This window comes from Prunus avium, chromosome 4 (genome assembly GCF_965620075.1).
Source record: "Prunus avium chromosome 4, drPruAviu1.hap1.1, whole genome shotgun sequence".
Taxonomy (NCBI): domain Eukaryota; kingdom Viridiplantae; phylum Streptophyta; class Magnoliopsida; order Rosales; family Rosaceae; genus Prunus; species Prunus avium.
In genome coordinates, this window is record NC_142287.1 from 26579355 (window position 1) to 26595098 (window position 15744).

General features: G+C 37.7%; 2 protein-coding genes across 4 annotated transcripts; both read left to right on the forward strand.

Moving 5' to 3' along the window:
- The first annotated feature begins 7226 nt into the window (after positions 1 to 7226).
- On the forward strand, positions 7227 to 12193 carry LOC110746288 (protein trichome birefringence-like 41). 3 transcript variants are annotated; one of them, XM_088251947.1, is made up of 6 exons: positions 7227 to 7435; positions 9308 to 9535; positions 10490 to 10661; positions 11157 to 11332; positions 11443 to 11601; positions 11794 to 12190. In XM_088251947.1, the coding sequence occupies exons 3-6, from the start codon at positions 10536 to 10538 to the stop codon at positions 12086 to 12088; spliced, it is 756 nt and encodes a 251-aa protein (XP_088108073.1). In that variant the 5' UTR covers positions 7227 to 7435; positions 9308 to 9535; positions 10490 to 10535; the 3' UTR covers positions 12089 to 12190. The 3 variants fall into 3 exon arrangements, with proteins under 3 accessions (XP_088108073.1, XP_088108072.1, XP_088108074.1); XM_088251946.1 differs by lacking the exon at positions 7227 to 7435 and having other exon boundaries at positions 7582 to 9535; positions 11794 to 12191; XM_088251948.1 differs by lacking the exons at positions 7227 to 7435; positions 10490 to 10661 and having other exon boundaries at positions 9396 to 9535; positions 11794 to 12193.
- A 914-nt stretch (positions 12194 to 13107) lies between these two features.
- LOC110763505 (protein trichome birefringence-like 41) lies at positions 13108 to 15257 on the forward strand. Its single transcript, XM_088251943.1, has 5 exons — positions 13108 to 13484; positions 13718 to 13889; positions 14039 to 14214; positions 14367 to 14525; positions 14724 to 15257. Exons 1-5 carry the CDS (start codon positions 13207 to 13209, stop codon positions 15025 to 15027), a joined length of 1089 nt encoding a protein of 362 aa, XP_088108069.1. The 5' UTR covers positions 13108 to 13206; the 3' UTR covers positions 15028 to 15257.
- The last annotated feature ends 487 nt before the right edge of the window (positions 15258 to 15744 follow it).

A 15744-nucleotide genomic window follows, 5' to 3' on the forward strand; every position in this document is an offset into this window, starting at 1 on the left:
AGGTCAATGATCAATATTCATAATCAATCACGTTGATTTAGTTGGGATTTTACGCTCCTCAACACTCCCCTTCAAGTTGGAATATATGTTGATGATTCCTAACTTGCCGAGTAAAATCGCAAATTGTGGAAGACTCACGGCCTTTGTGAATATGTCTGCTGGTTGTTGTAAGGTGGAAATATGGGCCGTTTTGATCGTTCCACTTTGAACCTTTTCTCTCACTAGATGGCAATCAATCTCAATGTGTTTAGTCCGTTCATGAAATACTGGATTCGAAGCAATGTGGAGCGCTGCTTGGTTGTCACAATATAACTTGACTGCATGTGAATGCTTAATGCCTAAATCTTGCAAAACATATCGTAACCAAGTAATTTCACAACAAGCGGCAGCCATGGAACGATATTCAGCTTCGGCACTAGATCGAGATACTGTGGTTTGCTTCTTGGTTTTCCAAGAAACCAAAGAGTCGCCAAGAAATACACAATACCCGGTAGTAGAACGTCGAGTATCACGACATCGAGCCCAATCCGCATCACAAAAGGCATTTAATTGGATTGGACTGTTGGCAGAAAGAAAAATACCTTGCCCTGGTGCACGTTCGACATAGCGCAAAACCCGATGAGCTGGCTCTAGGTGTGGTGTTCGTGGCTTATCCATGAACTGACTCAGAGTGTGAACGGCATACACCAAGTCAGGCCGCGTAATTGTCAAATAGATCAGCCTCCCTACAAGTCTTCGATACGAAGATGGATCATCAATGTAATCGCCCTCATGTTTGCTAAGGCACAAATTTGGCTCCATGGGTGAATTGGCTGGTTTTGCACCAAGTTGTCCTGCATCCTCTAGTATTTCAAGTGCATACTTGCGTTGTGAAAGGGCTATGCCTTTGCTAGAACGAGCAATCTCGATGCCAAGAAAATATTTCAATTGACCAAGGTCTTTCAATTTGAATTGTTGCAGCAAGTATGACTTGGTTGCTTCAATGTCTTGTAAATTATTCCCTGTCAAAATGATATCATCCACATAGACAAGTAAGGCAGTGAATGTGCTACCTCGGGTTCGGACGAACAATGAATAATCTGCCTTCGATTGATGGTAGCCTGCTTGCTTAAGGGCTGTGGAAAGTTTAATGAACCATTGACGTGAAGCTTGCTTGAGTCCATACAAGGATTTATGAAGCTTGCATACACGAGTCTCCCCTTTTCGTCCGAATCCAGGAGGTAGATTCATATAAACATCTTCATCAAGATCACCATTGAGGAAAGCATTATTGACATCGAGCTGATGAAGATGCCAACGATGTGTGGAAGCAAAGGCGAGAAGGAGGCGGACGGTGACAAGCTTTGCGACAGGGGCAAAAGTTTCCCCGTAGTCCAATCCCTCAACCTGACTATAGCCCTTTGCAACCAAACGTGTTTTATACCGATCAAGGGAACCATCAGAATGAAGTTTGACCTTGTACACCCACTTACAACCAATGGGTTTCTTGCCAGGGGGCAAAGGTTGAAGAGTCCATGTACCATTAGCTTCAAGAGCAGCCAATTCTTGTGCCATGGCATGACGTCATTGAGGGTCATGAGATGCTTGAACAAAAGAGGTGGGTTCTTTGACTGCTGAAAGAGAAGCACTAAAAACACGATGGTGTTGTGACAAGCGATCATATGTAAGGACATGAGAGAGAGGATGTTTGGTACCTTGGGGTTCAGTCGACGCTGAGTTAGATGATGGACCGGGAAGGTAATTTTATGTTGACATGATACTGCTGAAGATAACTAAGGCGAGTCGTGGTACGCCGTAGAGGTGGTGGAGACGCTGGTGCAAGAGTAGGTGGAGGAGCCGGATGTGGAGACTCAAGTCCAGGTGCTGGAAACTCAAGGTCAGGCGCTGGAAGAGCAAGGTCAGGCACTGGAAGCTCAAGGTCAGGCGCTGGAAGCGTAAGGGCAGGTGCTGGAAGTGCAAGGTCAGGTGCTGGAAACTGCGAAGTAGGAGAATTAAGTCCAGGCGTGAGAGACTCTGCAAGTGGAGTGGAGTGGGAGGTTGGGGCATCATCAAAATTGGTGGGATGAGAGGTTGGGAAGACAAGAGAAGAGTCGGTAGCGGAAGATGGAAAAGGGAAAGTAGTTTCATGAAAGATAACATCCTGAGAAATAAAAATTTTACCCGTGTTAAGATCATAAACCCGATAACCCTTCGTACCATATGGGTAACCAAGAAAAATGCAAGATGTGGCCCGAGCATCAAATTTGGTTGGGCGATGATGATGAGTAGAGGCAAAGCACAAACAACCAAAAACCCTTAAGTGATCATAGGCTGGTGGTTTGCAAAAAAGGATTTCGTAGGGAGTTTTTCCTTTATGAACCTGTGTAGGAGTGCGGTTGATAAGATATGTGGCAGTGAGTATGGCATCCCCCCAAAATTTCTTAGGAAGTTTGGCTTGGAAGAGTAAAGCTCGTGCAACATTGAGAAGGTGTCGGTGTTTTCTTTCGGCTACTCCATTTTGCTGTGGAGTGGAGACACAACTAGTGTGATGTAAAATCCCTTTATCAGAAAAAAATTGTGTCATCATAAACTCAGGACCATTGTCATTGCGAACAATTTTAACCTGGGAAGAAAATTGTGTTTCAACAAGGTTGATGAAAGTGGTGAGCTTTTGGCGTGCATCTGATTTGTGGTGCATTAAATAAACCCATGTGCATCTGGAGTAATCATCTACAATGGTCAAGAAGTATTGTGCCTTAGTGATGGAAGGAACGTGATAACCACCCCAAATATCAACATGAATTAATTCAAATGGCGCAAGTGAATTTATAGAACTCAAGGGAAACGGACGACGAGTTTGTTTAGCTAAAGGACAAACCAAACAATCATCAATGTCACAAAATTTCATGTTCTTAACAGGAAGGGAAAGAGCACGTAGGCTTTTATTTGAAAGATGACCAAGGCGTTGATGCCAAAGTCGAGAAGAAGAAGGAACCATGGCTGAAACGGAATTGCACCCAGCTGTCTTCGCAGTATCAAGATAGTAGAGACCTTCCCTCTCAGTTCCCGTCCCAATCATCTTTCCCAAACGACGTGAAATTGATACTTAGGTGATGAGGGGTAAATTTAACTAAACAAACAAGACACAACAACACAACAATCAAGAGAACACACAGAGCATGCCACAAGGTACCTGCAACCCTAGAAGATTACTAGTGACAACTTAGGCACTCAGAAGGACCCGTCAATCTAGGCATCCCCTGTGCTAGCAACAACTATGGTGAAAGTGTGTGAAGTCATCAATATCAAGTAAACAGCAAACAGCAGATATAGATGACTAGTCAACCACCAAGAACACAAACCCAGAAAAATTTACAGATATGCAAAACAGATTTTGTTTACCCAGAAACCCACCATTGGGAAAAACTGGGAGTCATCAACCGACTAGGCAATCCACTAAGTAGAAAAAGATTCTTACAAAGGAATACAAGCAAGCTCAAACAAAACCTAGATCTATTTAGGAAGATGAGCTATACCTCCTTTGTGCAATCTTCTTCTCCAACTTAGCAAAGCTTGAAGATCAGTTCTTCATGGCAATGGCAGCTCCTTCTCCAGCTCGTTCATCCCATGGCACTAGCTTGCAAGCTCCATCTTAGACCGAAACCAAAATTTGGATTCAAGGGAGAATGACCAATTTCTTCAAGAAACCATACTCTTGAAGAAATCAGTCTTGAATCTGACCTAGATCTAAATGAGTGAATGATTTAAGTAGCTAGATGCAGATTCATAGTTCCAAAGCAGTTTTTCAAAAAGAAATCAATTAGAAAAAATCATAGATGAAATATGTGGTTTACTCTTGAGGAAGAAGAAGAGAAAGATAGCAAACCAATCTTTCCAAAACTTCCACACAAAAGAGACGGCTACCAAAATGAGGAATACCCTAGCCTTTACAGACAAAAGAATCCCTTAGGTCAGACTGACACATGGCAGCAGAGAGAGAAAAGAGAATAGGACAAAACTGATGGTTAACCAGCTGGAAATCGCACTGAGCAAGGATGACTAGTCATCTTTTATGAAAACAGTTTTAATGCATGATATGCAATGCATGATTTACCTTTGTCAATTTGCTTGAACCTCCACAGGATAGATGAGAGTTAAGAACACCTAGAGATGCTATTCTTAATCTAACCTTGAGCTTGATAAATACATATAAACATCCTATTACAAAATTGTCAAGGGAAGCCAAAAGAATTAATCAAAATTCATACATTAACACGGCGGTCCTGAACAATACAAAATTCATTAGTAAACATCGCAGGACAAGAGGAGCTTTTGGTGAGCTTGCTCACAGAGATTAAATTTAATCTAAATGAGGGAACACAAAGCACATTATGAAGAATAAAATCATCCGAGAAACGGATAGTGCTGATGTGGGTGACATTGGCAAGGGCATGATCAGGAAGGTACACTTGACAATTAGAGACTGGAGTGCATGTGGTCATCAACTTAGGCGAACAAACCATGTGATCGGTGGCGCCAGTATCAAAAATCCAGTTGAGTCCACCAATGAAAGCAGAGGCACAGAAGGTGTGACCTGAGAGATCACTGGTGCTGGAAGCAGTGCTAACATGATTAGCCAAAATTGTGGGCTTGTTTTGATTGAGGAGAGCAAGGAAGCTCTGGCATTGTGCTGTTGTGAGGTTGTATGATGGGGAAGCTGCGGTGGCCATCTGAGTGGCGTCAACACGATGGGCCGAAGGAGATAAAAAAACCCCGACGACGTTGAGAGTCACTGTTGCCGCTAGGATCATCATACTTGGGTTGCTCAGGCTGGGCTGAGGCTTGAAAATCATATTTGGGTTGCTCAGGCTTGGCTGAGACTTGAGGTGATTCGCTGTCGTTGATCGCCATGGAGATTAGCAAGAGGACAGGCTAGGGTTTGAGTTTGTGTAGGATTATTGGTAACCTTAGAGCTCTGATACCATAGCCTAAATGAGCTATTCCTTAATATACACGCCTATATAAAAGGAAGGAAATAAACTAAATATTTGTACAGGTCAATTATCAATATTCATAATCAATCACGTTGATTTAGTTGGGATTTTACGCTCCTAACACTTCCAATGAGCCAACGACCCCAAGTGGACAATAGGCCTTTTTCTGTAACTTTTTGCGTCTCTTCAGATTTCTAAATTCTAAGTTGTACAGCCAATAGTAGGGCAATAATGCTAAAAGGAGCATTTGTGAACTAATTTAAAATTGAACCCTTTTGGTAAAGGCCTGACAGGATAAATTGAACTAATTCTTTTAGCCAAATCCAAGTTCCAACCCATTTGTGATCTTAATTTTTTTTGTTTTGAAACGTCATTTGTGATCCCAATTAATGCAGATGGTGCAACCAATATGTGCATGCAGAATCATTTACACACGTAACCATAGTGACAGATCCATGAACTTTTTTTTCGTGAGGGAAAAAATACAATCAACTGCAAGATACTCCATCAAACACCTTATTTTCATGTTACGAAAAATATCAATGGATGGAATTTCTTGGCTAGATTAATACTCACCCAAACATGAATCCTTAGTGTCTAACCTTCTTAAAATCATATTGTCTTAGGTCCTTGTTTTGGTGATGAAGCTATTATTTATTCTCACCATGAGGAGGTTTCATATTGTTTTTTTTTTTCTTCGTAAATACAACAAGGTATCCCCACACCCAAAGGGTGGGATTAATCTCCACTTAGAGTTCGGTTTGCTCTTGGCCACAAAGTGCTCCCAACGAGTTTTGAACTCCTGTCATTGATGCACTAGGTAGCTTGCCAGCTGGAGGTAGCAGTTTGTCAAAGTGCTTTCATATTGTTTACACAAAACCCATTTTTGTTGATTTTTCGTCCAAAGATTGTTGATTTTATATATTAAAAATTTCTCCAAATGACAATGTTAGCCGCTGAAATTAGATTGCACATGTATTAATTGAGGTTAATTTTTTTCATTTACATAAGTTTTTTTAATGAAATGAAATCATCAATATGAAACCTCAAGGGGTTTTCGTGTAATTTTTGAAATTTCAAGGGTTTTGGGAAAACACCAAAAACCTTAAGGGGTGTTAATGTAAAATAACTCTTTTATTATTTTTTATTTTTATAATATACCAAGAGGTTTAAACTTTAATAAAGTGAGAAAAACGTACAGGGCATAAACATTAGCCAATTCGCTCGTCAAGGCAATAAAGAAAAAGTGAATAACCACCAAATTAGTTATATAGAATGGAAAAGTTCTGAGAAGGGAGATTAATTTCGTTTATGTATTTATGGAAAGGAGAAAAGGAAGAAACAGGAAAGTTCCCATTGCTCTAATCAATATATGTCTGATTTCAGTGTTTCTTTTCATTATGGCTGCGTTTTGTTTATGGGAAAGGAGGCTTGGGGATGGGAAATCAATTGCTTTCTCATGTAAATTCAGGTATGGGAATGGTTGCCTGACAGGAGAAATTATTTCCCATCAAACCTTTTCTGCGAACCAACAGGGCCTATATGTAAAGAACATTAGAAAAGACTTGTGCGAAGAGTAAATTAAAAGTGAAACGAGAGGCAAAGAGTAAATTGGTTTATTTTATTTTTCTGAGTAAGTTGGTATTGAGAGAAGGTAAAACAAGATTTTCCTTGATGATTATATATAACTAGCCTCTCTGCATGCGCTTACGCGCCTGCGAGAAGCTTTTGCGAGAAGCTTTTTAAAAGAAAAAATTAAATTTATTTTAGAATTAAAAAAGATAATGGGTAGTTTGTGTTCCATAAAAAGGATCCATTATCTGATTTTTCTTTTAATTTTAAATTTTTTTAATATGAAAAAGTGTAAATTTACCATATTATCCACACTTAATTAATAATTTCAATTCTTAATGTTTACATTAACCAAGGGCATTTTTTGGTATTTTGAATGTTTCACCATTCTCTGCCTTTTGCTTTATATATATAGATAACACTTTTAATGGTTTACTTACCGTATTAAAACAAAATAAGAAAAAAGGAAAAGCAAATTGCCAACTTTCCATATCCTCTCTCTCACATCACATGGATACAGACGAGACTTATAAATATAGGAGAGAGAGAGAGAGAGAGAGAGAGAGGGAGAAGAGTTTGTAGTCCCATTCCATTAAACCCTAAACCCTCTCTCTCTCTCTCTCAAAGACTGAATGGGTTCCTGGGTTCATAACAGTTTTTGTGTTGCTAGAATATTAGGCCTGTTGCTTCTCGTTGGTTTTGTTCCTAATAAGTGAAGAGGCATCATGTGATTTGTTCAAAGGGAGATGGGTTTTGGACGAAAACTACCCAATCTACAATCCATCGTCCTGCCCCTTCATCGAGCGAGAGTTCAGCTGCCAAAAGAATGGCCGCCCCGACCATTTTTACACCCAATACAGATGGCAACCACATGACTGTGACTTAGCAAGGTACATCATTATTACCACCATTTTCTTCTTCTACTTATTATTTTTATTATTATTAATTATTGCTTTCCTTTTTACTGCAATGTTATTATTTTTGCATTACTATATATATATATATATATATATATATATATATATATATATATTATTTTTCTAGCTATAGCGTCCCTTCTGTCATCTTACAACACATATGAAGTAAATTTTATATAATTCCTGGGTAGACATCCCGTGAACTTCAACCGAGTGGTAGATCAATGTCGTTTAAAAAAAGCCCAAAAATTTGTGACAGAGAGAGCCCATCATAGACATAGGAATATTATATATATAAAGTAAGTAGTGTAGTGCTTCTCTCTCACAATGATTTTCCTGGGACTCATCTCGGTACGATCTATGTAATTGTGTCATTCACTTTCCCCTAGTCTTTCCGGATTAAAAAGTGACCAAAATACCCCAACTCCCGAGGGCAAAATTGAAACTTCATAATTAAATAAATAAATAAATTTAAATGGATAATTAAATTAGTGTCTGGGTGTTACACCCCACACCCAAAGGGTGGGATTAATCTCCGCTTGGAGTTCGACTTGCTCCTAGCCACAAAGTGCTCCCAATGGGTTTTGAATCCCTGTCATTGAGACACTAGGTAGGTCGCCAGCTGGAGGTGGCAGTTTGTCAAAGTGCTTTCATATTGTTTACACAAAACCCATTTTCATTGATTTTTCGTCCAAAGATTGTTGATTTTATATATAAAAAAATTCTCCAAATGACAATGTTGGCCGCTGAAATTAGATTGCACATGCATTCATTGAGGTTAATTTTTTTCATTTGCATAAGTTTTTTTTAATGAAATGAAATCATCAATATGAAACCTCAGGGGGTTTTTATGTAATTTTTGAAACTTCAGGGGTTTTGTGAAAACACCGAAAACCTTAAGGGGTGTTAGTGTAAATAACTCTTTTATTATTTTTTATTTTTATAATTTACCAAGAGGATTAAACTTTAATAAAGTGAGAAAAACGTACAGGGCATAAACATTAGCCAATTTGCTCGTCAAGGCAATAAAGAAAAAGTGAATAACCACCAAATTAGTTATATAGAATGGAAAAGTTCTCAGAATGGAGATTAATTTCGTTTATGTATTTATGGAAAGGAGAAAAGAAAGAAATAGGAAAGTTCCCATTGCATCTCTAATCAATATATTTGGAATCTAATTACTTCATCATTAACAACCCAATTATAGCACAGAAAAACCCAACTATATATGTCTGATTTCAGTGTTTCTTTCCCTTATGGCTGCGTTTGGTTTATGGGAAAGGAGGCTTGGGGATGGGAAATCAATTGCTTTCTCATGTTTGGTAAATTCAAGTATGGGAATAGTTGCCTGACATGAGAAATTATTTCCCATCAAACCTTTTATGCGAACCAAACGTGGCCTATATGTAAAGAACACTAGAAAAGACTTGTGTGGAGAGTAAATTAAAAAACGAGATGCAAAGAGTAAATTGGTTTATTTTATTTTTCTAAGTAAGTTGGTATTGAGAGAAGGTAAAACAAGATTTTCCTTGATGATTATATATAATAACACTTTTAATGGTTTACTTACCGTATTAAAACAAAATAAGAAAAAAGGAAAGCAAATTGCCAACTTTCCATATCCTCTCTCTCACATCACATGGATACAGACGAGACTTATAAATATAGGAGAGAGAGAGAGAGAGAGAGAGAGAGAGAGAGAGAGAGAGAGAGAGAGAGAGAGAGAGAGAGAGGGAGAAGAGTTTGTAGTCCCATTCCATTAAACCCTAAACCCTCTCTCTCTCTCTCTCTCTCTCTCAAAGACTGAATGGGTTCCTGGGTTCATAGCAGTTTTTGTGTTGCTAGAATATTAGGCCTGCTGCTTCTTGTTGGTTTTGTTCCTAATGGTGCTGCAAGTGAAGAGGCATCATGTGATTTGTTCAAAGGGAGATGGGTTTTGGACGAAAACTACCCACTCTACAATCCATCGTCATGCCCCTTCATCGAGCGAGAGTTCAGCTGCCAAAAGAATGGCCGCCCTGACCATTTTTACACCCAATACAGATGGCAACCACATGACTGTGACTTAGCAAGGTACATCATTATTACCGCCATTTTCTTCTTCTACTTATTATTTTTATTATTATTATCATTATTATTAATTATTGCTTTCCTTTTTACTGCAATGTTATTATTTTTGCATTACTATATATATATATATATATATATATTATTTTTCTAGCTATAGCGTCCCTTCTGTCATCTTACAACACATATGAAGTAAATTTTATATAATTCCTGGGTAGACATCCTGTGAACTTCAACATAGGAATATTATATATATAAAGTAGTGTAGTGCTTCTCTCTCACAATGATTTTCCTGGGAAATTTAATGTTTGGCTGCATGGAAAAAGTTGGTGCTGGCAGCCTTTGATAGGTCGCATTACATCTTTGGTTTGTGTGAACTGTGATTGTCTTCTTGAATCTTGATCATGTGATGACTATAGAGATTCTTTATTAAAGTCGTAATAATAAAGCTCACGGAGTCACGGGCCTTTTATACCTACAGATACTGTCATGTACTATTTATGATGTGCACCTTCAATCATACCATAATGAGAAAAACAACCTACTTAGATCGGGATGCCATTATTTCAAACCAATCCGTATTAATATGTTGGTGTTTTAATTTTTTCATATAACAGTACGTGATTGTCTTAAGATACAAAAATATATTCATCGGCCTAGAGACCCTAAGTAAGTCTTCAAAAAAGAAAAGATTGTTTGGGATATAAGATAAGAAATTGGTGAAAATAAAATCCAAATTGTTATTTTCCTTTTCACACTATTTTTTGTGCATTTACTGAACCTGCCTGCAGCCTGGCATTTTACTGTCATTGAACTTTTTATACAGTTGTAAGTTGTCACGGAGGTCCCTCCATGATGAATAATGATTATCGTTTTCAACACATACACAAGTGGGCATGGCCACTACTAATTAATTCAGATGTAACAAATAAAAATGTAATTAGTAGTTTGGTTTTGTAGGTTTGACGGGGTTGACTTTTTAGAAAGATTTAGAGAGAAGAGCATCATGTTCGTTGGAGATTCATTAAGCCGAAATCAATGGCAGTCCTTGACATGTATGCTTCACTCAGCCGTCCCAAATGCTAACTACAATGTCACAAGAGTAGACGATGTATCTATCTTTACTTTTACGGTATGTACTCAATCCCACATTATTTATACGTGTACACCAAACTCTCTTGTTAAACATAACACTTTGTACGTTGTCGGACTTTGAATCTAAATTATATTAATTTAGACAAAGTAAAAAGTTGTTTATCTAATTGCCAACTATATTCAACTGAAGTCACATCGGTTTGGGTTGGGTTAGGTCGGGTGAGATGAATCCATCTTGACAGTTTAGACTTGTTTTTCAATTTCATCCACTTCTTTTATTGATTGGCCACTTGCAAAAGTAATGGAAGAATGATAGAGGGAAGATGAAGTCATCTTCCACCAAAAGTATTCATTGCTGGTCCATGTTTAGTCTTGTGTGAAATTAATTTCAGCTTTCAATTCCTTGGACAACTTGACATGAACTTTTGTCAAGATTGTACCAAACATGAACCATGTGGTCCATTTATTTTTAATTGGTTGTGGGTGGTGGGGTAAATTTTGTGGTGAAAATTAATGATGGAAATTACTGCAGGATTACGGACTGAAAGTGATGCTAGACCGCAATGTGTTTCTAGTAGATGTTGTAAGAGAAAAGATTGGTAGGGTTTTGAAGCTTGATTCAATTGTGGGAGGCAAGTTATGGAAGGAGATTGACATGCTCATCTTCAACACTTGGCATTGGTGGAATCGCAGAGGACCCTCTCAGCCGTATGCCTAATAACTAAAATCTACAATTTTCTTATGGTTATTTAATTCTATAAATTAATTTTGCTACAAATAAAATTATGGTAACACTCAAAACTAATGTAATTTTTCAGATGGGATTATGTTGAAGTAGGAGGCCGGGTCAGCAAAGACATTGACAGGATGGTTGCTTTTGAGAAGGCACTCATGACTTGGGGTGGATGGGTGGATTCAAACATTGATCCTGCAAAAACTAAAGTTTTCTTCCAAGGAATTTCTCCCTCTCATTACAAGTAAGTTCCTTATTTTAATAAACTTAAACTAAAATATTGAACATTAAATGTTAAATCTAATTCAAGTACTCGTGAATCATTGTTAATCTTAAATACGTACATTAACGACTGACAACTGTCCACGTGCACGTGAATGAAGTCATGAGGTCAAGAAAATAGTCTCTTACCTTCTTTTTGTGATTGTGGTTTTAGCGGGAGCCAATGGGAAGAACCAAAGGCAAGAAGTTGTGTAGGGCAGAAGGAGCCTTTGCTTGGGTCGACATATCCAGGAGGTTTGCCACCAGCTCTGAGTGTGCTGAAGAACGCCCTAAGCAAAATCACAAAGCCTTTGACATTGCTAGATGTAACAAACCTGTCGCTCCTGCGCAAAGATGGGCACCCTTCAATCTATGGGTTGGGAGGCACCACAGCAATGGATTGTAGTCATTGGTGCCTTTGTGGAGTCCCAGATACTTGGAACGAGATTCTTTACAATTTTATTCTTTGAAACATTTTTCATTTAATTCATACCACACCAACTTATAGAATTTGGCGACTTCTTAGAAAAAATAATAATTGATTTAATTATAATGATATTCAGAGTTTTCTATACTACAATTTTTGTTTTTTTTCAAAATTGGAACTGCGATATGCAAAATCCCACTCCAGAAAAAATGTTTGTGACTGGACTGGTTTTATCACATTGGGTTGAAATTACGTTTGGTGGCTCGGCTTGGATTGAAAATTTTCAATTAATTTGGATGAACACTTTAGATGTTGTTTGGTGAACTTATAAATGCTCGGAATAAAATACCCTAATTCTGATACAAGCTCAACCACCAAAGATGTAGAAGACCCAAATTCTACCGAAAGAGTTTAGCAATTAAAATTGTGGATCCCCTAATCTACTAGTAATTTTAAAAAAAAATTATTTTATTAATTACATGGATAAGGCCCAAAACTAATAACAAATTGATCTGGGCCTGGCAACACTAGCCCAATACATTTAGTGGGGTCCACAAGAGTACACGAGCCCAAATCTTCCTCGTAGCAATAAAATAAGCCTCCTGCATGAATAGGCTACACCTCGGACAGACAATTACGGCATGTTAGTAAACATATGTGTATATAAATTCGTTTGTGTTTATTAACACATATATAATTAGGGGAAGTAGTTGATATTATACTCACTCGTATTTTTTCTTTTCCCGATTCATAACTTCTTCGATTTCAAGTAAACATATAATTGGTGGTGACCAAAACTAAATATAATTGGTGGTACCACACTATAGTAAGCTTGTACACACATATATGAGTTTAGAAACATACATTATGCGACACAATTACGGCATGTGTATATAATTTCGTTTGTGTTTATTAACACATATATAATTAGGGAGGCTTTTCTTCGAAGGATGATAATACATAAAGTAAGCTTTACTTTACGCCATGACTAACTAGAAAGCGTCCACACAACAGCTACACCAGCTCTTATTATGCCGAACAAGGAAGAATTAATGTTGTCTTTGTCCCCAAGTGAACCCAAACCCACTAGCTGATCACTGGTCACTTACATTACATATAGCTAGTTACTTGGTCTTTCAATCTCCTCAACCAGCTCTTATTATGGGAAAATTGTTGCATGGCTTTGGCTTAGTTGCTAATGCTCTTGTACTAATTTTATGCCTTGATGAAGACCAATTACATTGCAACGCAAAAGTAGATATCAGCAGCAGCTGTGACTTGTTTCAAGGGACTTGGGTTTATGATGATTCTACCTATCCACTCTATGACACCTCCAGCTGCCCTTTTATTGAGAGCGAGTTTGACTGCCAGAAAAATGGACGGCCGGACAACCAATATCTCAAATATAGATGGCAGCCTGACGGTTGTGCATTGCCAAGGTATAACATTAATCATATGTTTTCAAACTTGTATAAATTATAATGCAAAGCTTCCATTTTTCGACGTGGAATGAGTCTCTCTTAACAATATACAGACGCACACCGACGCATAACTACATTTTATATACGTACTTCGAAACAAACATGATTGGCAGTGACACCCATTATTGTATTAGTACGTACTTGTAAAGGACTTAGCACTTATTTCATATTTTGCAATATATGGTGTGCAGATTCAGTGGTGAGGACCTCTTGAGAAGGTTAAAGGGGAAGAAGCTACTATTCGTAGGGGATTCTCTAAGCCTCAACCAGTGGCAGTCACTAACATGCATGTTACATGCTGCGGTTCCTCAAAACAATTATACCATAACAAGGAAAGGAGGCCTCTCTACGTTTTTTATGCCTGTGAGTTGACACCAATTAAGTTATATACTTTTTTAACAAGATATATCTAATATGGGCATGTTATATATTTCAATTACTAATTATATATTAAGCACTAATTGGGCAATTATATATTGATCAATAGATAAATCACGCCTTGGGTTTTGCAGGATTATGATGTTTCTGTTTTGTTATCGCGCAATGCGTTTCTGGTGGATCTAGTGAGAACAGAGGCAGGCATGGTTCTAAGGCTTGACTCCATTACAAATGGCAATGATTGGAAGGGATACGACATGCTCATCTTCAATACCTGGCATTGGTGGCTTCATAAAGGAAGCCGACAACCGTGAGAACCCCAAATTACAATCATTCTGCACTGCAATTCGCAAGTTTATAATCACAAACCCCAAAGAGCATTAATATATATTTTCATATTTAAAAATATGTTACTTCCATCATTCGACTAATATATTGTAGATTGTCTTTTGATGATTTCAGATGGGACTACATTGAATCAGGAGGACAGATACTGAAGGATATGGACCGCTTGGCTGCTTTTAAGGAGGGATTAACTACTTGGTCCAAGTGGGTGGATTCTAATGTTGATGCTAACAACACCAAAGTTTTCTTTCAAGGCATTTCTCCTACCCATTACAAGTATGTCATGATTGCCTCTTTTATCAAAGAAAGCCAGCGATTCGAATTTGGGACCTCTAGTCCATTTTTGGTACATCAGTAGACCAAGAGCTAATCGGCCTTCTAACTATATATTTATATAATCATCTCTGAAAACTGATTACATATGTTATTATTATTTGCCTATTTTATTAAATATGCATATTATTGGTGGAGCAGTGGAAAAGAATGGGACGATCCAAATTCAGCTACATGCAGTGGACAAACGCAACCTGTGACTGGTAGAACATACCCAGCAGGTTCACCACCAGCAGCAACTGTGGTCAACGATGTGTTGACTGCCATGTCATCCCCAGTAACCTTGCTGGACATAACTCTATTGTCGCAGTTGAGAAAAGATGGGCACCCTTCTATGTACGGCAATGGTGGAAGAACGGGAAACGATTGCAGCCACTGGTGCCTTGCTGGTGTTCCTGATACCTGGAATCAACTTTTTTATGCAACTCTTGTGACCAGTGACTAAAAACGAATTTTGATTTCAATTTTAGATTTTGTGGTGTATAGACCTTTAATTCTATTCACACCCAATGGTTTTCTCATTTCACGCTCAAGAAATTATAGCACCTTTTTTTGTTCACTTATGATAGGATAGGAGCATGTATAATTACTTTAATTTTCGTTTATCTTGGATTTTTGAAAGCAAAGCATAAAAGAAATTATAATTTGAACAATTTGCAAGAAGTACAATACAAACTTGTGTTTCATATTGCTGCCGACAATTGTTGCAAAGACTATTTACTTATTTCTTTATTTTTTTCTTGCATATGACAAGGTTTGAAACTACTAGATAAAGAGGATCCAATTTCTCATACTTGAGCTAATGATGATCGACCAAAAACTATTTATTACTTGCTACCATATTATTTTTTTTGCATTCTAGTTAATTTTGAAAGCCGAAAAATAAGAGTTATTCGAGAAACAGTAATGCTAGACACATTGGATTGACTACATTATGTTATGTACAGTACAGTTTATGTATACATGACACCACATGTGATTTAGGTTTTTTTTAATATTTATTTTAAATCAAAGAATAAAGAAACCTAATTAGCTCGTATCCGGCCCTATTAATTGAATTCAATTAAAATAATAAAACTTAAATTATATGTGATCATATTAATTGAGATTCCCACATCAGCCGCCACACATAATGTTGTCAATTTAGTGTGTTCTAGGATGC

What these genes read in the sequence shown, in the direction of transcription:
- LOC110746288 (XM_088251946.1), top strand. Translation starts at nt 9,270, where the DNA reads ATGGGTTCCTGGGTTCATAGCAGTTTTTGTGTTGCTAGAATATTAGGC. An exon ending in TATCTATCTTTACTTTTACG is followed by an intron (nt 10,662 to 11,156) that starts GTATGTACTCAA and finishes AAATTACTGCAG; the next exon opens with GATTACGGACTGAAAGTGAT. An exon ending in CGCAGAGGACCCTCTCAGCC is followed by an intron (nt 11,333 to 11,442) that starts GTATGCCTAATA and finishes GTAATTTTTCAG; the next exon opens with ATGGGATTATGTTGAAGTAG.
- LOC110763505 (XM_088251943.1), top strand. Translation starts at nt 13,207, where the DNA reads ATGGGAAAATTGTTGCATGGCTTTGGCTTAGTTGCTAATGCTCTTGTA. An exon ending in GACGGTTGTGCATTGCCAAG is followed by an intron (nt 13,485 to 13,717) that starts GTATAACATTAA and finishes TATGGTGTGCAG; the next exon opens with ATTCAGTGGTGAGGACCTCT. An exon ending in ATTTCTCCTACCCATTACAA is followed by an intron (nt 14,526 to 14,723) that starts GTATGTCATGAT and finishes TTGGTGGAGCAG; the next exon opens with TGGAAAAGAATGGGACGATC.